This window comes from Rousettus aegyptiacus, unplaced genomic scaffold (assembly GCF_014176215.1).
Source record: "Rousettus aegyptiacus isolate mRouAeg1 unplaced genomic scaffold, mRouAeg1.p scaffold_m13_p_13, whole genome shotgun sequence".
NCBI classification, from domain to species: domain Eukaryota; kingdom Metazoa; phylum Chordata; class Mammalia; order Chiroptera; family Pteropodidae; genus Rousettus; species Rousettus aegyptiacus.
Window position 1 is genome coordinate 59,689,414 of NW_023416288.1, and position 24,614 is coordinate 59,714,027.

Here is a 24,614-nt window from a genome sequence, read left to right on the forward strand (position 1 = left end):
AGAAAAATAAACAGTGCCAATAAAATAAAGCACATCCACAGTGTGACTCAGCAGGGACAGATTCAGCTGTCAGTTTTCAACCCTGATAAATGCAAGAGTCCCCACCAATCATCTTGTCTTATTCCCTCTGAGGGTGGCAAAGGGCTCATCACAGGCCCCAAGACACCAACCTCAGGATGTCCTGGTCTTTGTCCAGGAACTGCAGCAAACTAAAAAGAAGTTTAGTGGCTAGAGAATTAAATACTTACCACTTGAGCTTCCAGGAGTAGAAAACTGAGACGTATCAAGGAATTTTCGAGGAGTGGGAAGGTTTGTAACATCCATCAGAGGACCAGGAGAAGCATCTTTCACAAGGGAGCTAAAGGGGAAAGGCAGTAATTACCACTTACTCCAAAACCAACTTAAGTCCCACTACATACCAGTCCTTTATCACTTCCTTTTTGTCATGAGCCCTTTTCACACTGTGACTTTAAATATCTCCCACGTATATTTTCCATAAAGTGGTGACTGTCACAGACGGGTATAAGAATGTATTCTAAGGGTTCCAAGTATTTAAATTTCTATTGTCTTTTCATTTTGATGGAAGTTTAAAAAAAAATGATGTATGTTCTGGATCGTCTGGATGACCACCTTATAATCAAATTATGCAGCACAATTTCAGCACCCTCCTTTGTTTCTGAATTAAAATTAATTTATTGGCAAAGAAAGGTCAAATGACACCATATCATGATAACTGAATGAAGATTAATTGTAGTTAAGCCTAGTTTAGACTTGTGTTTTTCAAGCTGGAGTTTTTTGACATATTCTGGGAGTTCACTACATTTAGTTTTCTTTAAAAGAGGTTCATAAATTTCATCAAGTTGAGAATCACTTCAGGAAAAGATGATTTAAGAAATCTCGAACAGGTTAATTTAGTATTTGATGACCCTTTTCACCTTTTCCAAGGCTTAGGCTTTCGTCTCAATGATTAACTTTAGAGTCTCCAAAATAAACACATTAATTTTAAATAGCATAAAGACTAAAAAACAATTACATTTTCAAATTAATTCCCATTTATAGGCATCTGTTAAATGCAAGAATGTAGGCAATGCCAATGCAAATAACACCTGTGCCCTACTGTCTAGAAAATCATCTAACCATCTTGTATCAACAACAGAAAAGCTTCTCTAAGTCCCAAGGGTAGAGGGGTCAAAGCCATAATCTTCACCATCCCTTTCCAATCCCAGTACACATCATCTGTAGCAGTACCTACTCATGGAAGTGGTTTGCAAAGTATGTTATAAAGGGAGGGCAGGCAGAGGGAGAGCAGATAGGAGACCACAACTGCAGGAAACTTTCCCCAAATGGGATGGAAGGATGTATGCAATTCTGAAAACTATCTACCCCCTACACGCCCACTATAGTGATACAGCCCCAGCTCCCTCCTACACTACTTTTGGAACTAAAGTGCTAGGGTTGTGTGTGTGTTTAAGCTAATAAAAAATGTATATATTCTTTCAGAAAACTCTGAAAAACAAACTTTGTTAGAGGGTGAAATTATCATTTAAGGTATTATTTTTATCAAGTGCTGATAATGTGTGTGATCCATTGTCCTAGGCTATAAGAATAATGAAATAATGAAAGTCATTAACTTCTCCCTTTTCACTTAAGAGGAAGAGGGAATCATCACTCAAACAAGTCTTGAGCATCTGTTATGTGCTTGGCACTATTCCCAGTGCGGAAGATCCAAGTATGACTAAAATGTGAGCTAAACCAAACTTAGCACATTTCCAATAACTGGAATCACTTACAGACCAATGTGAACCCTCAAGTGAAGATACAAAGTTAACAGAAAACATTTACCAAGAACTGAACTGATATAGTTCCAATAACTCCTTTCCACCAATATAAAGCTGTAATTTCCTATTTGCCTATCTATCTTAAAGAAAACGCTTTCAAATCCATTAGTTTATCACATTCATTTATCTATCACATCAATAGACAAATCCATTTAATTTTTCATTTATTTACTACTATTGTCTTCTCATTTTTCTTTTCAACTACCTCATCCTCTTCTATCTTCATTTTACTCACAATTGGAAAACCAGCTCTATACACCTATCTAGCCCCTGGATACACACGCCCAAAGAGCAGAGGATAATCACTGATGTTTATGATTCTACTACTACTGAGTAACTAAGATTTATTTCCATTTTAAATGGCAGGAAAAATATATAATACAACTTATAAATATTTCCATAACAAAAGCAGTTATTTTTAAAGTATTGCTAAATGAAAGTATCAATTAGCAGGAAAATTCAGGTATATAGCTGGAGTGCTGCCTGCCAAGCCTATAAATGAAGCAGTAGTTAGTACATACGTATGTTCACAGTGATATGTGTGTGTGTATATATATATCTACATATACATATATATATGAGTATGATACACACTTCTATAAACACAGATGTGCACATGATTCACTTTACTTTAAAACCTATAATTATTTTCTCAGTTTTAATCTAAAAATATATTTCGGTTAAATATAGGGTGATAAATGGCTTGCCCTTTTAACTTTGAAAAACGCAACCTGCTGACTTTATTATCAGAGCCAGAAGGGCCCTCAAACTCCATCAATAAACTCTTAGAAAGTCAATTTACTGCAAACTATTTTCATAGACTCCTCTCTCTAAAATTTTCCCTTTGGCTTCAATTTTCTCCTTTGTGAACACTAACCCAAAGGCAAGTTACTCTGGAAATGACTTTCAGTTTTTCTCTTGTTCTTTTACAAAAGGACTTCATCTCAAGAGCACAAGAGAAAGGGGACACACCCACTCGATCAGTTACTACAGACATGAAGCTCAACTGGAAGGTAGGTGCTATTATAAAACATGGCATTTACGTAGTATGGCACTGAAATAGTATGTCCATCAGTTTTCACTTCAAAAAACAGAAAAAAGTCTGTTTACATGATACATCAATGATAAGGTTCACAAAGTATTAATTAATAACTTCAAAGGGTTTTGAATTTCTCAGAGGAAGTATTTTTGAAAATGAAAAAAACAGATTGTTCTAAGTTTCCAATATGAATGATCTGAATGGCTTTATTTTGAAAGAAATATTGATAAGTTATTTTTCTTTTTAAACACATGATTACAAATTGTGAAGTCCATTCAAAATCATTCATAGCTGAGCTGAAAAAGACAGCTGATGGACATAAAACCTTTCCTAGTATAAGACCATCTCCCCAGAAATACAAATTGTATATTGAGATTAAATGTGGTTTGCTATTTCATAACCACAAGATGGTGGACAAGAAAACTATAAAGTAAATTAAAATATACCAAAAACAAGCCTTCCCACCATAATCCCAAGGACTTTCTGGCCATCTAGTAAGGAGCCACATCTAAATGTGTTTAATTTCAATATTTCAAGCCATAAAAAAATTTGTTAAGAAGAGTTAGAAGTGCTAACGGTTTATTAAACATTGGCTTTTTAATTTGAACTTATTTCTGTTCCTTCACTTAGTAATAAATGTGTCCGACTATATCCAAAATTTATAGAGGCAGCTTATTTGGCTTATTTTACATGCAAACTAAAACTTGACAGCGGTGAGTTGAACTTTAAGTTGAACATCTAGTAACTAATATATTCACCTCTATAACCCCAACAGCTGGCACAGTACCTGTCAAAGAACAGGTGCTTATAACTTTGTTAAATCGAACTGAGCTGAGAAATATCTGTCACGGATGATATGCCCTCAGTAAGAAAATTTAACTGAATAATAAAATAGGAATGGCTGGCACAGTAATTTTCTATAAAGATCCATCAGAACATACGGAAAAAATAACGATTCAGAGGTATAAAAGTAAAAAACAATCATGGTCTCAAATGACAGATCAAGAGTAAAGACATGTAATACTAAATGAAGTAAAGCTAAAATCTAAGCAAAGAGGAAAAAAAAAGAGAAAGAACTAAAATATAACAAAAAGTAAACAGACATATATAAAAAGAAAAAAATTTTAGAGACAAAATAAGCAGCAAATAACACAATAGGGTCAAGGACGCTGTTTACACACCCAGAGACAAATATGGACACCAAACTCCATGGGCCTGAAGTTTTCTGTTCAATAAACTAGAGAGTGTCCAAGAAAGCAAGGTTAATCAAGTATTAACCCAGATGCATGCAATAAGGGATTAACTATTTTTAAAATAGCTTTTTATTGATTTTATCTTACTCTAAAGGCATTACGGGTTTTTTTCTGAAAACACAAAGAAAATAATCTACTCATAAATTTTAGTGTAATGCCTTCCAAAATATTTAACAGAAAGGAGTCTGTCTGTCCAACCATCCCAGCCCCCCCCCCCCACACACACACACACGCACACACTCAACATCCTTTGGATCATCCTATATAGAATTTTAAATTCTAGTATTTCCCTTCAACGGTAAACATGTTGTCATTGCATTTTTAAAAATCTTCAAAAGCATCATCAAGAACCGTACTGTTATTAATAAAGTAATAATACATGCTCGTGACAAATGCATTCACAGGGCAGAGGGTATGGAATAAGTCTTTCTTTCCCATTCCTCATCCCCCGTTTCCATTTTCCACAGGTAATTCCTTTCATCATCCTTTTTAGCATCATCCTTTCAGGAATTTTCTAATATCCATACATACATTTCTTTCTTTCTTTATATAAATATATATATAAAGGATACATATTTAAATAAATATCTTTTCAAATTCTACTTCAAAAATATCTGTTCTTTATACGTATGTGCCTTTATGTGATTTCTTTTTTCTCCTGCAGTTAAAACCTGTTGGGTGTCCATGTGCTTGTTTTTGGATACCAACAATTGGAACAGTGTTTGTATTTGGAGATACCCTCCATTGACTGGGTCAAAGCAAAGAAAAGAGAACCCTACTTCCTACTCTAAAAGCTGAAAGAGGCCGGACATACCCCAGGCTCAACAAGCTGAATGCTTCCATCTGAGACTTTGAAGAGATTAAAGGAAAGATTCAGGGACATTTAAAGATCATTTCCCCGAGAATTAAAAACCTAGCAGTTGTAGGCATCATTCCAAGCAAGGCAGCAACCCAACCATACAGACCCTTCCTGTGACTTGTCTATGATGTGTGCTCAGCTGCTTCATCTCCCTTGATCCCTCCTGGATTTTAGAGACTGATTATACAGATTTCTTTCCCCTACATTCTGTGACCTACCTTTACCTTTTCATTAAATTTCTTACCTTGTTTTAGTTACTAGGACTGACTTCTGCTATTTGCAATCAAGAACACCAGCTAATACATCTTCCCTTGCAGTAGAGAATATGTTTTATTTGTGCTGTCTTCTCTAGTGACTTTTCAATATTGAAATCTTTAAGTTATATAATGTTGATATGCAAAAATTTAAATGAATTAAACATATTTTCTCTAATTATTAAAACCCAAAATAAAACTTCTGTCTCATCTTAAGAATTCGGAATTCCTATCTCCTGCCTCTCTAAATTTCAATCTCTACTAACAATCCTGTTTATTATATAGTGTTTGACCACACAGACCTTTTTTGAAATAATTTTCAGCTAATATTTTTAATCTTGTAAAAATAGATTTGGCAGTTATTTATATGTAAATTTACATATTTAATGGTGTTTAGTCCTCATATTAGCTATAAACTACTTACAACTTTATTGTTCTCAAGTTGCCAAATTTGGTTTACATCTCGGAGTTCATCTTTGAGTATTTGTCTCAGAAAAATAGTGATTTTTTTGTTGTTATTGTTGTTCATTTATATCTGAGAATGTCTCTGTCCTCCATGCGTAGCAACGTCCACTTGGGTGTGTATAGAAATCTTTGGTCCCAACTCTTCTCCATTCAACACTTTGTGTTCTGGTAGTTCATGTTCAGCAAATCCTGGTGAGCCTGATTTTTGCACCCATGTGTCAGCACTAGATTTAACTGTATAAAACAGAAGACCCAAAAGCAGTGGCCTGAATAAAACTAAGTTTTTCCTTCCTGTCATATAAAAGATGTCACCTATTCAAGGTTTTAATGGAGACTCCATGTGGTTAAAGAGATTGAGATGTAGCTTCCATCCTCAAGGTCATCTTGTGTCCAAGATGGATTGATGGTACCAATCCATGTCCAACACAGGAAGTAAAGGAAGGTAAGTAAAGGGTATAAGAGTGAGCACACCAATTCAGCTGGCACCCTTACAGAATTGTGCTATGATCCCCAATTCAACAGCTTGCAAGCAGAAGTCTTACTAATCACTGTTAGCTATATAGGAGGATGGAAAATGTAGCCTTACAGCTGGGCATATAACCACCAAGAACAAAATAAGATTGTCAAAACTCAAGAACGGGGTAACAGATATTGAATGAACAAGTAACTATGTCTCAGCAGAGACGTTTACAGAATTTTTTTTTGAAATTCATAAAAACTTCCTAATCATATCTAAGAGTAATGCTTTCATTAATTTCATCTTGAATTAACAGAAAATTGGTCTGATTTGCAGACCAAGGTCTTTTTTTCCAATTTAAGTAGGTTTCGTTTTACTCTATAATTATTGCTTCTGTTTCTCTCTGTATTCATTCTCTAGGGCTGCCATAACAAAATATCACACACTGGATGGCATAAACTACAGAAATTTATTCTCAGAGTTCTGGTGGCTAGAAGGCCAAGATCAAGATGTTGGCCACGTTTGTTTCTTCTGAGGGCTCTCTCCAGGTAGATGGCTATCTTATCACTGTGTCTTACATGGTCTTCCCTTTGTGCTAGTCTGTGTCCAAATTTCCCCTTATATGGACACCAGTCATATTAAATCGGGGCCCAACCCAGTGACCACATTTTAACTTACCACTTGAAAGACCTTATCTCCAAATTTAGTCATAGTTTGTGAGTTAGGAATTCAAAATATGAATTTCAGGGGAACATAATTCAGCTCATAACACTGTCATTTTAGTGTCATTCTGGAGAATATCTAAAATTATTGATCACTATTCTCCATCTTCCATACCTATTTTCTTTCATTATCTTGTCTTTTCTTCAGGATGAGCTAAGTGTTCACTCAATATCACTATCCAGTTCTTGCTGATGCTTTAAACAGAGACATAATTTCCTACTTTATTTTGGTTTTCCTTACACTCTATTCGTGTTTTAGTTAGGTCTTTTTGCATCTTCCAATTCCGTTCTTATTGCTCTCCACTAACATTTTATATAAGCCATGTGTTTGCTGTATACAGTCACAAAATTTCAGTGACATTCAACAATAAGCACGTATTTTGGTGGTTGGCTGATCCACGCTGGGCAGCTCAGCTGACCTTGGGTCAGTTCCACATGTCTCTCATCCCCCTCCCGAGACCAGCGCCATCATGGCAATAGCAGAGGCACGAGAGGGTATGCTCGCACAAGCCCCTCCTGTGTCACGTACTGACAATCAGCATGAGCAAGAGTCCAAAACTCAGAGAGCAGGAAACACACTTCTCCTACTTAAGTGGAAGGGGAAGGAGTGAAAATTCTGAACAATCATTTAAAATACTACATCACCTTACATCTTTTGAGAAAGTTTGAGCTTAAGTGTGCTAAATTTTTCTTGTTCTGCTTTGTAAATTTTTTTGAAACAAATGCTCTTCTCTGAGACCTCGATGTAATTCTCATTTTCCCTTATATAGAATATTTTCACAGAACCTAGATTGTATTTTTGTTTTATCCTTGCATGGGAAGAAATCTATTCAGACCTGCTATTACCACAGACACTGTGAAAAGAATTCCCCTAATACTGCCCCACCCACTTTAGCCTCCGCTAAGGCAGTGACAGTTATCCTACTGAGATCCCGTGTTGAAGTCTCAGGGACGTAACCTTAGCTCAATTTGTGAGTCTCGCTGAAGATTTTCTAGTGCCTATCTGCAGAAAAGCAATAGAAACACCTCATTCTTTGTCAGGGTCTCTAAAACTGAAGCATCACACACAAAGTTGGCAAATTTTGTTTGAACAGGATAGGATTTTAAAGATCTCATTCCCAGCAAGTAGTGCTTCCAGAGTTCATCTTGTCTATAGCTGATGAAAAACTATGAACATGAGTATTTCAGTAGATACTGCTAACCTGTACTCTGAGATGATCCCATGGCTATTTTAAAGGAATCTAGAGAGGATGACATGCATAGATAGCTCTCTACTACATGTTAATAACACCAATGTCCTACTGTCTTAACTGTCTTAAGATTTGGTCTTATTCCCTACTATGTCTAAACTCACTTAATGAATTCCAGCCAGCCCCTTAAATACAGGACTGTGCTACAGTTAACTCAGATTAAAGTAAAGCGTTCTCTCTGAACCTCTCCTAAACTATTTCAGAAAGAGGACTGTCTAAAGTTGAACTTTAAGCAACAGAGAATCTTATAACTTCCATTCATAGTCCATATTTCTTACTTAGATTGATTTCATTATTCAATTTAAGATTATTTTCTCTTCCTTTGGAGATATATCAGAGTATCTCTGCTCCAGTATATTAAAGGCGCGAAGCAAATGTTTCTTTTGTACCTTTACATATGAGGACCATAATGTGCAATGGAGGAACAAACAAACCCTGAATGCCAGACTTTCAGAATATACAGTATTTGCTGTTATAAAACCATCTTAAAGTTTCAAAGACAGTATGTTAAAAAAAAAAAAAAAGAAGAAGTAGTAGTAGTAAAATCAACTACAACAATATTCTAGGAAACAAACAATATTCTTTAAAATTCTACATTGCCACAATACACCATAGCAAAGAGCCTCTCTAACCAACCTCATTCTCCCCTTGTCCTTGTTACGCTGCACAACTCGGCTAGTGGATTTGATGTACAGGTGCCGATGCAGTTCGTCTATGAGAACCAAGTGCAGGTTCATCTTCTTGCTGTGAAGCTCCAACCTAAGGTCACTCAGTCCTTCCACCTGGAGCAGCGGGCCCTCCAAAGACTCAACTGCTGACACCTGAAAGGAGGGGAAAAAGACAAGTATAACTACTAAATAGCCTAACAAGATTAAAAATATGAAGGACTACTTTTTAAAAAGATACTGTCAAAGTTTATGAAAACCTTATAAGTACACATCATACTCTGTACAGCAGACCACTTTCTCCACAGTCAACCAACGTCCAAAAATAGTAAACGGAAAAATTCAAATAAACAATTCATAGGTTTCAAACTGTACACTGTTCTGAGTAGTGTGGTAAAATTTCACCCCGTCCATTTCCATCTCACCCTGGATGTAAATCACCCCTTTGTCCAGCATATCCACACTATATGTGCTACCCGCCCGTCACTCAGCAGCCATCTAAGTCATGGTGTTGAAGTGCTGTGTTCAGGTCATCCTTATTTTACTTAATAATGGCCCCAAAGCACAGGAGCAGTGATGCTGGCAATTTGAATATGCCAAAGAGAAGACATGAAGTGCTTCCTTGGGTGAAAAGGTAAAAGCTTTCAACTTCAGAAAAAAATCACAAGCTAAGATTGCTAAGATCTATGGTTGAAACGAATCTTCTAACTGTGAAACTGCCTAATTTATAAGTTAAGCTTTATAGCAGGTATGTATCTATAGGCAGAAACATAGCATATACAGGGTTTGGTGCTATTTGCGGTTTCTCAGGCATCTACTGGAGATGCTGGAACACATGCCCGGTGAATGAGGGGGCACTACTGCATAACACAGGCAGGCCTACTTTTGCCCTTGAAGGATTTAACATCTAAGACAATGCTAAAGAAAACAATCTTGATAAACAAGAAGGCATCTAAAATACCAAAACAAATCTATACATCCAAATTCATACCCACATACATTGCCAACTATGGACACAAGTAAAATGACCTCCCCCATTAAACGATTATATCATTAAGTCTCATAAGAACTCCATGTATTTATTTATGGTTTATATCGACTTTCAAAGTTAGCTTTTTAAAACTAAGACTAAATAAAAGCATAACATAAATTTCTTAATAATTCTCATGATGATCATGCACCGGAGCTTGGTTAGCCTACATCTACATGTAGGTCCACACACTCTTTCTCAACACACATACACACAGTGGTCAGTGCAATTTTTACATGAATGCTACATGTGGACGGTAGCAATCATCACCTCTTCTTGGCCTATTCCAGTTTGGCAGAAGAAATGGGTTTGAACAGTGAACAGGAGATAAACTATGGAGAGAAAGATACTCCTGGTGTAAAGTGCGATTCAGATTTTAAGACAAAAAGGATTGGATGAATAACAATGGTGTAGGAATGCCTATAACAAATGGAGACGATGGGCTTGGGGAACCTAGAGCAACACATTTTGAAACCAAAGTGATAACTGCAAAGGGAAAAAAAACAGCATGTATGATATGATCCCATTTATCCATGTATATAAAATTATATTTGTCTATGTATAAAAATCTTGTATTAATTAATAAAAAGATTAAAGTGAATAGGATATTCTAGGTATTATTCCTTGGGAGAAAAAAAAAAGGAGGAGGTAGAAAAACACGAAGAATGCGAAAATAGTAACAGCAGAGATGACTACAAGCTGAACTCGGAGGGAAGAGAACACCACCAAGCTCCCTGAAGGGAGTAGCGTACCATGACTATTATCTGCTCACACTTCTAAATATTCCTAATATGTACAGATAAAGGTATTAATTAATACTTTAGGGTAAAAACATTAAATGTAATCACGCATACAAACATGCTCCTAAAAAAGAAAGCATTTATACAAAAGCAATAGACAATGGAAGCCATGCAACAAACAGTGATAAATATTGATCACAGATCTATACCAATATACACGGTCACTGAGGAGCTTGTGGACAGTGAATATAGAAACCTTGGTAGCTGCCCAATGCAAACTGGCTAAAGAAGAGAGGAAGCTGCAATGGCTTCCTCATATGATGTGCTATAATCAAATGTCGGTAGCAAACAAGTTTCCTTAAGCTAACTGAGAAAGAATCAGGAATGAAAGAGTGACAAGCCCTGGGCCAGCTGTGCCCTCTGAAGCCCCCCAGTTCATTTTCATGCTGACTTGCAAGTGCCCCTGCTACATGAGCCCCTGGGCCTTGCGCAAGCTGCCAGCCATTCCAAATAGAAAGGCAGCCTCACGAAATGACCAAAGTGTCCCCAAGGAGGAAAAACAACAACAAATTCATTTACACTTATGCTCTAAAATGGATTTTAACTTGGGTTGCTAGCAGAGAAAAGAGGATGCATTAACCTTTAGTGACATCGAGATCTAGAAAATGAAAAATAATTTGGTAAACCACTGGCCCATCATGTAGCCTTATCCCTTAAGGTAATTAAATCCAGCTGAGATATTTAAGCTTAAAAACCACCCACTGCACAGCCAGACTTGATTTGTTTGTAGGAATTTGCATGAAGATTTTTAACCCAAACTGCTCACGTTCCAAATACGAAACTAAATAGCAATGTCAACTTTCAAAGCCATTCGATTAATTTTTTTTTAAATATAGATAAAGCACTCAGCACAGTGCCTGGCACATACCAACATTCACTGAAATTATTTTTAACAGAATCTCCTTATTCTGTGGATAAAGAAATCTCAGTTTTTCAATGCAGCATTTTCAATAAAGTGCTATTTCCTTCACAGAACCATTATAACCATTTAGACGACAAATTTTCTGAATATGACCCCAAATACAAATATAATTAACACACATGCACACACATATACATGCATACACACACACACATATATATATACATACATACACACATACACACACGAGTGATCTTAATTTCAAAGATCTGAAAAACCACAAAGAATAGAGAATAGGCTATTATTTCTATGTGAAAATACAGTGCTTATTTTCAGGTCTTCTCTTAATAAAAGTCTATTTATAAAGCTACAATTATGGAAACTAGGCAAGGTCACTGTCTTCCCCTACTCTAAATTTACTCAAACCAATTTAAAGGAGATAGTTGTCAACGCAACATTTGATCTCTAGAACCTCAGTTTAGAGGCCTGACGTTTATCCTACCTGGTTGTAAGTAGCTCGTACCGTAAAGTTTTACACACAAAGAAAACCTTGGTGAGGCAGCACAGTCAACCCAACCACCACCACAGACAGCCTATTCTGGTGTACTGGGGGGTCTGGTTTCCAGGCACTTATTAACAACTAAGGCTTCACTAGGAGAGGAATCCATTTACATTTAGGAATGAGCATAACCACTAATAAAAATACAACTAAAGAGATTCTTTTAATATACGAGAAATGGTTATTTTATAAATTTCACTGTTCTGCAAATTTAATGACTAGAGAGCACTTAAAACAACACTAATGAAACATCAACAGAAATTCAAGAGATGCAGCTTCATCAAAGTAAATGGTCTCACAGGTTAGTGGCTATGAGAAATTATCAAAATTGAGTTTATAAGTGTGATACACAACACTAAATAATGTCACAAATATATATATATATTAAAATTACAGGAAAAAATGTAGCAGATGAAGGATCAAACAGACAACATACAGTATAACAGTTTATTGGTAAATACTGTCTATACATCTACTCACAAATCAAATATCATTCATTTGTGGCCCAAATGATTTCTACCATGTATGACCTTTTAGAATTCTCAGGTATGCCACATCATTTTTTGTGTGTGTAATAGACTACCACACAATGAGCCAACTAAATTTATCTAGAATTTTTTTAAACGTATCTTCAAAAATGTTGTTTTAGGGAAAAAAGATACTATTAGTAGGGAATTTTTTTCATAGAACTCCAATTATTATCTAACAGAACACTGAGTTCTACTCAACACAGTTTGAAACTGCTCATATAGATAACAGAACTGTTTTGAAGTTGAAAACAAATATTTGTTAGGATTAGGAAAATAAGCAAACATTTACGAAACGTTTTAACACATAATACTGACCAAGACAATATGTTTGGCCATTAGAAACCTACCCACTAAAACAGAAATTTCGAAAAATGCATACTTAACTCGAAAAATAGGTCAAAGGTACTGTTAAAATGTACACAATCAAGAATTGTCCGGTATTTCAAAAATTTCACCTTGAGATAAGAGGAAAGTCTGTAACAAAATAATTCTTTGTAATTAGGAACTGTGGTACCCACATATTTTCTTTCCCAAATGTCTATTTCTCAGTCTCATTTTAGTTTAAATTAGGAAATTATTATTTCATATTTAAGTGCTTATCTTCTACTAGTATCACTCAAATTGATTAGCTAAAAATATCTAGTTTCGTGCTTTAACGTAAACCAATGAAAATGTTATGGAGAAACACCAAAATTGGCCATTCTCAATAGCAGCTTAGCTTCCTTAAAGAAAAAGCTAGAAAGGAAACTACTAGTCTTTATAAAACTTTTGGTTGGAGGTGAGATATACAAAGGTAAATGACATTAGTAACTGTTACTCAATAGAACTAAGGTTCGAGCCAAAAGAAAAAAGAAAAACTCAAGTATAAACCAACCAACCTGATAACTAAACCATCTGCTAGCTAAGGAAAATGCTTATTTTGGCAACAATATAAGAAAGCAAATGTTTGCCACTGTTGAGTCCAAAACAAATATTTCCTTCAGGACTCTGATAGTTATGTGGTTCCAAAATGTTTTATCACTTTTCAATAGGTCAGTATGTCTCCCTTAAGGAAGCATTTTTCTAGTAAGACAAACATTCTGAAAAAGTCATCTTGGCCCAACTTACCCAATACAGTAAAAGATATGATATTAGACTATTCATGAGAACTGATACCTTCTCCTTTCCTACATATATGACACAAATTAAACTGTTAGAACAGCCTTAAGAACACCAAAAATCTGTCTACAAACAACAAAGAAACACGCTTTGAAACCCAGAAGAGGAAGATGTTTTAGGCTCCAGTAGGCTCTGCTCTGCCAATGACTGAAGGCCTCAGGGCTATTGACAGTTTGGTACTTAAGACAGACTTCCCAAGAAAGCTGCTGGCACAAGGCAAGGCCGAGTGCCTGGAGCAAGAGCACTCTTTTTTCCCCAAACTCCTCAGCTTGTAGCTAGTCGACAGTGATCAAATCAAGCAATCAAAAATGCCAATTCTTAAAATCGGTTTGCTAACATAATATTGATCCGACCCATTCAGGTGCCCTTTCTCCCTCAGGAAACCCAATACCTATAATGCAGACTCAGCATGCTCTCACCATTAAAAACAGGATGCTGCCCACCTCCATTCTCCCTTCATTACTGCCAGGGTTATTGCACGTTTTTATTTAATAAACCTTCATCAGCTCAAATGAAGGGTTGTTATTAGTTGAGCTAACAGCCAAATGATAATGCTCCAGAGAGATATCAGTGCTTGTTGGTGCATTAACAAAGAGAGGAGAAAGGCTGAGGTCAAGCATGTGTCAATGTAAATGAGGCGGTATTAGGTACCAAAGGCTTAATGCAATAGACTGCCTGGGAGATAATGGAATTTCCAGGATAAAGCAAATGAGATGAAGTTATTGATAAGTGAATGAAGGGAGGGGGCTGTAAGATAAAGTGCTGTCAAAGAAAAGGCCTTTTACGTCTGAATATCTTCTTCAAAGTATCTTCAAATCTCTTAGAAAACAAAACTCAAAAGAGATCAAATGTGACTTCTAGCTTTATGAACAATAACCTATTACTGCTATGAAACAGACTTCTTCTGAAAGCATACCATTTTATTAAGTTATTTTTAAGCTTTCTTTGGTGTTTCTCCTTTATTTTTGTTTTCATTTCGTTTTGTTTTGTTTTTCTTAAACATAATGGCATTCTACCACAAATTATTCTTATATTTTATGAAAGCAAAAGTCTTTCTCTTATGAAGTAGGGAGGAAAAGCCAGGTCTTCCTAAGATAGTCCATCAGCCCAAGCCTCACAGAATGACAGTATCTGAGGATTAAATTATAAGAGTTTTCAGTTGTAAAGTACCTTTAAAGGCTGTCAAAACTGGGGTCCTGCCCCAATTCTACAGATTTAAAAAAAAAAAAAAAGAAAAAGGTGAAACAGAAATGTATTTTTCTTAACCTTTATTTTTCTTCCAAATTACAGAAGTTATAAACACTCAATCAAGAAAACTTGTAAAACACAAAGGAAAAAGATGGCCCATATTCTCCCTAATTAGACAATATATTTTAAACTCACGCCTTCCAATCACTGTCCACACAAAATTTTTTAAAAACTGTTATTTTTAAATGTTTTCATTTGGCAACATATTGGGAACACCTGACATCACTAAATATGGTTTTCAGTATTTTTCATACCAATCTATTATGACTATTCCACAAATGACTTAAACCAATTCCCATACTTAATTGCTAATTATTTTTACTTTCATAAATCGTACTGTGATAATTATCCTTGTATACATATTTCTGAACACATAACAATTGAAATTCTTAATTTGTCCTTAACAGAACATTCTAGAAGTAGAATTCCAAGGCCAAAGGTACACGCACATCTAGGGCTTCTGATGCATAGCGTCAAATTATAACCCTTTTTTGTTCTATATGTACTTAAAACAGATCTGATCAATTATTTTCCTTATGAAACTAAACTATACCTAACACCTTATGAGAAAGATAAGAATTGTAATTGCTTATGAAATAATCTCATGAAAAAAATCCTTGTTCCTAATCTTATGATCCCTTTAATGTTCAGTTTCCAGTGCTCCATAGAGAGAGCATTGAAACCTGGGTTTCTACTCCAAAATACAAGAGACCACTAGGCAAGATGTTCTCATTTAACAAGTGTCCCAAAGACACTTATATTTGTCATCTTACTTGTTATTCTAGGACAAGAAAAAGTTGGCAAAGGAGGTCTTTGAGAATCACTTCAGGCTCACACTTATATCAAGACAATTCACCCACACTCTGTAAGAGGTCCGAATCCATTAGAAATGCGCAGTACTTATACAGCTCTTTACTAACATAAGCTATTAAAATCCCACAAAAGAATGCAAAAGGGATATGGCCTTTTTTTTTTTTTTTTCCCATTTTAAGAGCTAAGCAACAATTAGTACCGGGATGAATCTCAGAGAAAATGTACCTCTTTAACAAGCTCCTCCTATCTTCTCAAGCCAAGCAAAAGCTCAGACCATCATCAGATACAGAGGGCTCCCATGAACAATGAGTATTGTCACCTGCTGCAATTTACACATATCTAGGAACCCCATCTGGCCTAGACTGACCAGTCAAAAAACCTGTTCAAACAAGTGCATGTGTGAGGTTGAAAACCAAAATATGATGGAGGATGTCAGCAAAGGATTTGTGTTATTCTTGATTTAGATCATTCCTCCTACAGACTAACATGTGTAAATGTGAACACACACACACACACACACACACACACACAGTTATCTGATTAAAACATGTATGCATTTGTGATGGAAGCACCCAGGAGATAAATCATGCAACATACACAAGCCCAAGACCATACTGCCTTTTGTTTTCACCTGACTTTGTATGACAGTGATGACAATGCTACCTACAGCATTTGAAATTTGTATATTGCCTTATATTTTGTTACAAAGCACTTTACCTGTAAAAAATTACATTTTTATTCTTACAACCAAAAAAGAGAGAAAGTGATTTGTCTAAGCTCACAGAACTGATGAATCGTTAGGTGCAAACTGGAATTAAAAACATCTGGCTTTTAAATCCATTTTGTTTGCACTATACCACCTAGCCACCACCTGTCAATAAATTAATTTTTACCCCAATTTCAATCCATTAAATCCCAGCAATATACCAGTAAGAACACACAGAAAAGATGCAGGAATCAGCACCAAGATGACAGCTCTGATGAGTGCTAAGTCAGCCCGAACCTAAAAAGCATCTACTTTAAACATTAAACAGAATTCATATTGACAAAGTAATCTTGCTATAAAATCAGAATAAAAGTTAAATACTCATCAGCTCTATCCAAAAACTGCAACAGAGGATGGCAACAAAGCAACATTAGTCAAACTCCAACATTTGTACATAAATGTGAGGACAGCACTGTGATGTCTCTCCTATGCAAATACTTGGTCTATAACTTCTTAGAGCTAGTGTTAAAGTCAAGGGCAATTCGTTTTTGCTTTATTGCATAGCATAGGCAACATCTGACATCAATGCTTCGAAATTTGTCTATACATTGGAAGCACCTGGAGAATGTCAACTATTACTGAAGCTAGCGTCCTACGCCCAGAGATTTCAATGTAATCAGTCTAGGGTATGACCTGGGTTTTAGAATTCTTGAAGGATGCCCTAATGTGAAGAGTTTGGGAATCACGGCCCTGCAGCCAAGTGAAAGAACTGAAAATTGCTGAACCTTATGATGTTTAGCGCAATAAAACAATTTCTATTTGCTTCAAAATAAAAGAGGCAACTGAAGAACAGATAAAAGCGCAAACTAAAAGGAAGGGAAATCCAACACAATACCCTGGTTCCTATCACTATGGCTTTTAGAAACAGGTCTTCAAAAGCAAATCTAAATGAAAAGAGCATTGCGCAGCAATGATGCCCTATACGTTTACTCTCTAGGTAAGAAATAAAGCTGCCACACTAAGGCGATTCAATTTTGGACACAAAAACCAAGGTTATTTGTTTAATAACTTTATTTTCAGCTTTTCCTAAATCTTTTTGAAAAGAAAATCAGATGTCTGAGGGGAAAAAAAAGGGGTCCCAAATGCAGCTAGAAGCAGCTACACTTGACCACCCTATTTAAATAGTGAGCTGTCATACTACCCCACCCCTAACATTCCTGGTCCTCTTTATCACATGAGAGACACTGTATTTGTTCATCATCTGTCTCTCCCTACTAGTGTGTAAGCTCCTTCAAGGTTAAGACGACCTTCACAAACGCATATAGACCAACAACGCAGGTGATCAACAATGGCATCACATTCATTTGTCTGTCAATCAAAATATGTGCAAGATTCTTTCTGATAAATTATTAGTATAGAACACTGGCATCGGTTACTCAAGTCAATATTCTACACTAGGAACAGATGGTGGCTATTTCATTATTGATCCCGATATATTTTTTACTAAGTTATAGAGAAATCTATATGGAATACTGAAACATTTTTGCAGAGTCACTGAACCACTTTCAGGTAAGTACAATAAGTTTACTAGAATATTCTAACTCCTGATATTTTTAGAGCTTTCGCCTCAATACCTTTTACACAGTCATGATGAGGAAAAAACAGATCTCAGAAACTTTCAGGCCAGATGAAAGAGATGTGTGTTTTGGCCCTTTTTTCCTTACTTATACATTAATCATTTGATAGTGGATGCATGATCACCCCTTCCCTGACCATAATATGAGAAAAGAAGAATTACTCTATTTAGCAATGACACAGTTTTACTGGCGCCAGTAGAAGCAACCTAGTTGCTCCACTGGTCCTGCTATCTAAGCACTGACGAAAAGAATAGTTTAAGATCAACTACTCTTATGCAAAATGTTTTGGATGAGCACCCTCCAACAGTGAACTGGCTTATATCGAATTACAATACTCAGCAGAATAACACGTTACTTAAGAGTAGATTTTGCAACAAACTGATCTTGGATAGTTTACCAACAAATTACATTGCTTATAATTAGACAGTCAATGGATACCCTTGAATATGTAATTGTGTCAGGTAAAGAGGTAGCTGATGACACAGAATCTGAAATTTGTCCATGCCAATTCTCAAAAATAAGGCACAGAACTTTAAGGTCTTGACCATCCATTAGTGCATGTGTTAGAGCAGACTAGTTTTTTGAGAAAATCAAATCTCTGCCTGCAGTAATTTCTTTGTATAAAATGCAGAGTAGTCTTTCATTCTATCCATCCATGCTAAGGAAGAAGAAACCAAAAATCCTTAACTTGCCAATCCTACTTCAACTCTTATCAGCTCAAAACAAGTCAAAGAACAGAACAAAGCTCCAGAAAAAGAACTAAACAAAATGAAGACAAGCAATATAACCAGAGTTCAAAACACTGTTTAGAAGGATGCTCAATGAACTTAGGGAAAGAGCAGATGAACTGAGAACTTAAAAAAAAGATAGAGAAAAACAAAAATAGAGATGGAAAACATAAAAGAAAACCAGTCAGAAATAAATTCAATATCTGAGATAAAGAATATATTCGAGGGAATCAACAGATTGGATGAAGCAGAGGATTAAAGCATCAACTTAGAGGCTGGGGTAGCAGAGGATACCCAGTCAGAACAGCAACAAGAAAGGTGAATTCAAAAGAATGAGGACAGTTTAAGAGACCTTTGGGACAACATCAAGCATATCGACATCCTTATCATAGGGATACCAGAAGGAGAAGAGAGCAAGGAATTGAAAACCTGTTTGAAGAAATTATGATGGGAAAATTTCCCTAACCTGGTGAACGAAACAAATCACCCCAAGCAGCTCAGAGAGTCCCAAACAAAATGAACTAAAAGAGGCCCACACCAAGACACATCATACTTAAAATGCCAAAGTTTAAAAACCAAAAGAATCTTAAAAGCAGCAAGAGAAAAGCAACTAGTTACCTATAAAGGAGCTCCTATAACATAAGACTGTCAGTCAATTTCTCAACAGAAACTTAGCAGGCCAGAATAGACTGGCATGAAATATTCAAAGTGACAAAAAGCAAGGACCTACAACCAAGATTAGTCTATCCAGCAAAAATATTTAAAATCAAAGAACAGATAAAGAGCTTCCCAGATAAGAAAAAGCTAAGAGTTAATCACCACCAAGTCGGTATTACAGGAAATGTTGGGAGGTCGTAAGAAAAAAAAAAAAAGATTTACAAAGGGATGGAAAAAGATTTCATGAAAATGAAAAAAAAAAAAAAACTGTGACAACAATACTTATACCAAACAACAGACTTTAAAACAAAGGCTATATCAAGAAACAAAGAAGGATCCAGAAATCCCATTTCTGGGTATTTAACCAAAGAAATCCAAAATACTACTTTGAAGGGATATTCGCATCTAGATGTTCATTGCAGCATCATTTACAACAAAAGATATGGAGGGAACCTGGGTGTCCATTAATGACTGAGCAGATAAAGAGGCAGTGGTTCATAAATATAATGAACTATTACTCAACCATAAAAAAAAAAAATGAAATCTTGCCATCTGAACCAACATGGATAGACCTAGAGGGTATTGTGCTGAGTGGAGAAAGACAAATACTGTATGATTTCACTTACATGTGGAATCTAAAGAACAAAACAAATAAAACAGAACAAACTCAGATACAAAGAACATGTTGAGAGCTGCCAGATGGGAAGGAGGGTTGGGGCGGGGGGAAGGTGGTTTGAAAAAGGGAAAAGGGTTAAGAAGTACAAATTAGTAGTTACAAAACAGTAACGGGGATGGTGAAGTACAGCATAGGGAACATAGTCAATAATATTGTAATAACTGTATGGTGTCAGATGCGTACGTACTAGACTTACCGGGGTGATCGCTTCATAAATTATATAAATGTCTAATCTCCATGTTGTACACCTGAACCTAATAATATTGCATGCCAACTACAATCGAAAAATAAATTTTTTAAAAAAGTCTGCCTCAGAACAGTTTGAGATTATAACATGGGAGCCATCACCAAATCCTTTCTTATCATATCAGTCAAAATAATTATAAATAACATTTCCAAGCACTTACTATGTATACTGTGCCTACTTTACAAGTATAGCTTAATATCTCTTAATCCCGTCAAGAATCCCTTAGAATAATCCTTTATTCTAAACTCCAACTTTCAGCAAAGTCAAATTAAATAATTAGCCCCAAGTCATTGAGCTAGCAAAAATCAAAGCTGTATTCAAGCTCAGGTTCACCTGACCCTCGCTAAGACCCATGCTGACAAATTGAATATTGTCCAATAATTGCGGAGGATCTTGTAAAATAAAAATATTACAAATATGATTATTTTTATTATAGGGACTTTTAAAACTATGCAATTAAATAGCTACCTTACTCTCTCTATTCCAGATGCTGCCACATTTTCACAGTGTTAAGTGAAATAATTCTACCACACCAGTCTCTGACCAAAGCACTCTGGGATCCTCTGGGAAGAAGGCAGCTACATCAATATAAGTTATTACAATTATCATAATAATCCTTATCTGACTATATAGCTATGGAGTCTCTTTAAAAATGCATATAAATTTTTAAAAAGACAAAATGATTAGGAAACATTCAAAATTTCTCTGATCTCCAGAAGACTTAGAAACGAAGAAATTATTTTAGGCACAAGCCTTGTGACTGTCAGCTAAAGTGCCTCAAAACTACTCACGCTGGCTTGGTTCCCACTGATTGAATACAATTATGAATTGACTTCTACGGTTTGATAAATCAGAACTTGTGTAAGTGGTTTACAAAGCTCATCTGTACAATTCCAGTTTGATGCAGACTTCCATACAAATTTTCCTTTAGCAAAAAGTTTACAAAAATATTAACTATCATGTAATACCTTCCTGCTTAGCTCATGCCACTGGGAAGAAGCTGCTATTCTTATATTAATAATTCTTCCCAGAATTAATCAGTCATTGTACATTAGAACCAGCAGCTGGAGTGTTTTGAGTGATAATGAAACCTGTAACAAGGCATCTTCAGCCGTCTTTTCAAGACAATAAGGGAATTAAAATTTCAATTTAAATGCAGAGGTTTGAAACACGCTTCACTGGCAAAATTACTTCAATTAATGTGAGTGGAATACAAAGGACAGACTGCAGAAATGTGATGCAGCCACCAGAAATTATGTCATTAATGTGTTTGCATCAACCTAGCACAATGACTGCAAAGGTCTAATTTAAACCATACATATCGCAAAGCTACAGGCTACAATATAAATCAAGTCTCTGATTTCAATGTGACGGATACAGGCTTCTTGTTGGATCACTTTTAGCTTTTTGTAAGCTAACAGCAGCTGTTTACCTTGAAGAAGGAAACAAAAGGCCAGGCCTATTTGCAGACATTTCCTGTCATGACAATTTAATCATTTTATGCAATACTCAGGTTATCTTATCAAAAGAAATAAATATCCCATCTAGAAGCTAAGTCTATAGGTATTAGACTCGTCTAATGGTGGAGTAGGAATTGTAGAAGCTGACAAGAGCCATAGGTCACCACTGATTTATTTACTCTGGATTTATTAACCTGAATAGGGATTAAATTACTGGACATCTGCACCTGCCTTAAAATAAAAATGCAAAATCTTTTGTCAAACGAATCCAAAGAAATCACAGGGTTTTGAAAGGCTGGATTTTGTCTTCACTTTCCTCTGATGTCTTTTAGCAAAGACTTCCATTTGGACCCTTCAGATAGATGCCTTACGTAGATTTTACTTCTAATAGCACATAACCATAAGAAAAGGAAATGTGATTATTTCCTCATATAAAGCCCAATGAAAGCGCAATTATAAACATTACTATTCACTCTTACAAACATAAAGCCAAAATGAAGAATGTATCTGATCTTTAGAGTACACCTTAAATCCTACCTCCATGAAATCTTTATTGTAGATTAGGATATGCCAACTCCCCAGATCATGCAAAGTGGCTACCTCATCTAGAAAAACGGGAATGATTTCAGAAACCTATCTCCTATAAGAGAATTAAATGCATTAACAAATTTAATATACTTAAAATGGTACCAGTACATAGTAAGTGCTCAATCTATATCATTACTGCTGCTTATTTAAAAAAAAAAAAAAGCAAAAAATCAGAAACTAGAGAAACTTGCCATTAAAAACAACAACAACAACAAAACACACACACACACACACACACACAATAACAAAAAGGCAAAAAAATCAGACCAGAGCAGAGGTCCTAGAAAGAAATTGCCTTTTTCCGTTTAGTGGTATGAAAGTCTTTCACACAGTTACCCATTTGGCTAATGATCTGTGAACTCTGACTATATGAAGTGCAATATACTAAGCACAGGACAAAAAACAGATTAAGATATAGACCCTGCCCTCACTGACCTACCATACAAATGACAGCAACTGTATCACAATGAAATATATACAGCTTATGGAAACAAAGAAAAGCATCTATTCATGTTAAGTATACAGAAAAATAGATGATTTTTTTTAAAAAAAAGAAAAGAATCTAATTTCCCTGGGACATTTAGACTTGAAATGTGAACCAAGTCTTAAAGAATAAATCATAATTGTCCAGGCAAACAGGATTGGGATTAGTTTCAGGGAAATATGTTATCAATTTAAAAAAAAAAAAAAAAAAGACTGCATCCCTATATATCAGCAACAACTGGAAATTATAATAGAGCCATTTTTTAAAAAAATAAAAAATGAATACTCAGAAACAAGATATATGTAATACAGTATCTCTACGAAATGCATTATAAGCCCTATAAAAGACATAAATGAAGACTTCAATTAATGAGACATATCCTGTTCACTGAAAACCTCGATATTAAAAAGATAAAATTCTCTTAAGTTTAATCAAAATCCCATCACACCTTTTGTAGAACTTGGCAAGCTAATACTAAAATTCATATGAAACAGTAAAGGGCCAAGAATAGCACAGGCTATTCTGAATAGTAAGTTAAGGGAATGTCTTCCCCTGCTATCAAGATACATCATAAAATTATAGTAATTAGAACAGCATAGTTTTGGTGCAGATATAGTTGAGATCAACTGAATAAAGAGCTCAAAAACAGACCCACGTATATGTGAAAATTTAGTATGGGACCAAGACAGCATTAAATCGGTAGGAAACAGATTCAATAAATGGTCTGAGCCAAGTGGCTATTTATATAAAATACAAAATTAGATCCCCAGTTCATACCATATATGAAAATAGGTTCTAAATGGGTTACAGAACATAAGAGATTCTCTTTATATGACATTGGAATAGAAAAAAATTTTTTCTTAAAAATCACATAAGAAAAAATAAGAAATTTCACAGCATTAAATTTTAAAACTTTGTAACAAAAAGACATTATAAACGAGATATACCACCAACAGAGAGAATACATTTACAATCCATCTAACAGACACAGGATTAGTACCCAGAATATATAAAGAACTAGAAATAGAAAAACGAAACTTCTGGGAAGTGTATCTCATACACTCGCCCTTTTCTGAAGGTGACTGCTCTTCTTTCCCACCCCACACCCCAGGCTCCCCACACCGCCCAGCCACTTGGTTTTAGTTAGAACTGATGAAAATCACAGTACCCAAGCTGGCCCAATCTACCCCTCATATTAAGAAAGATTTTTTTCCTCTACAGAGCTGAAGAGATGTATGCCACAGCCTACACCCTTCTCCCTAAACACCCAAACTCCGCCCACATGTGGAAGAAACATCTACGGTAGAACAAGACATGCGAAAGAACATACGGTGGCATTCAACACATATGCCTGTCCTTTTAGCACATCGGTTACGTGAGTAAAGCGATTCTTTTACTGAAGCTAGCTACAGTTGGATTTCTGTCACTTGCAACCAAGAACTTAAAGCTTTTTAATGGGATCCTTAAGAAAATACGTCAAAAAAAGAGACGGTATTCATTATTAATTAGCTCTTAATAAATTAGCCCTTAAGTAGTAAGACCATAAAACAAAAATCTGAAATCCTAAAAGGAACATAATTAAGAGAAATAGAATTTATTTCTATTTTTATTTTTAACCTATTTTTAACA

General features: G+C 35.5%; 1 protein-coding gene across 2 annotated transcripts in view; it reads right to left on the reverse strand.

The window, feature by feature from the left end:
- Positions 1 to 24,614, reverse strand: part of EXOC4 (exocyst complex component 4) — a 632,532-nt gene that overhangs the window by 576,479 nt on the left and 31,439 nt on the right. For both annotated transcript variants that reach the window (XM_016148762.2, XM_016148763.2), the window contains exons 4-5: positions 8,774 to 8,958; positions 249 to 358 (exon numbers count right to left, since the gene is read on the reverse strand). In XM_016148762.2, the coding sequence (XP_016004248.1) occupies positions 249 to 358; positions 8,774 to 8,958 (295 nt within the window). The remainder of the gene's footprint in view (positions 1 to 248; positions 359 to 8,773; positions 8,959 to 24,614) is intronic.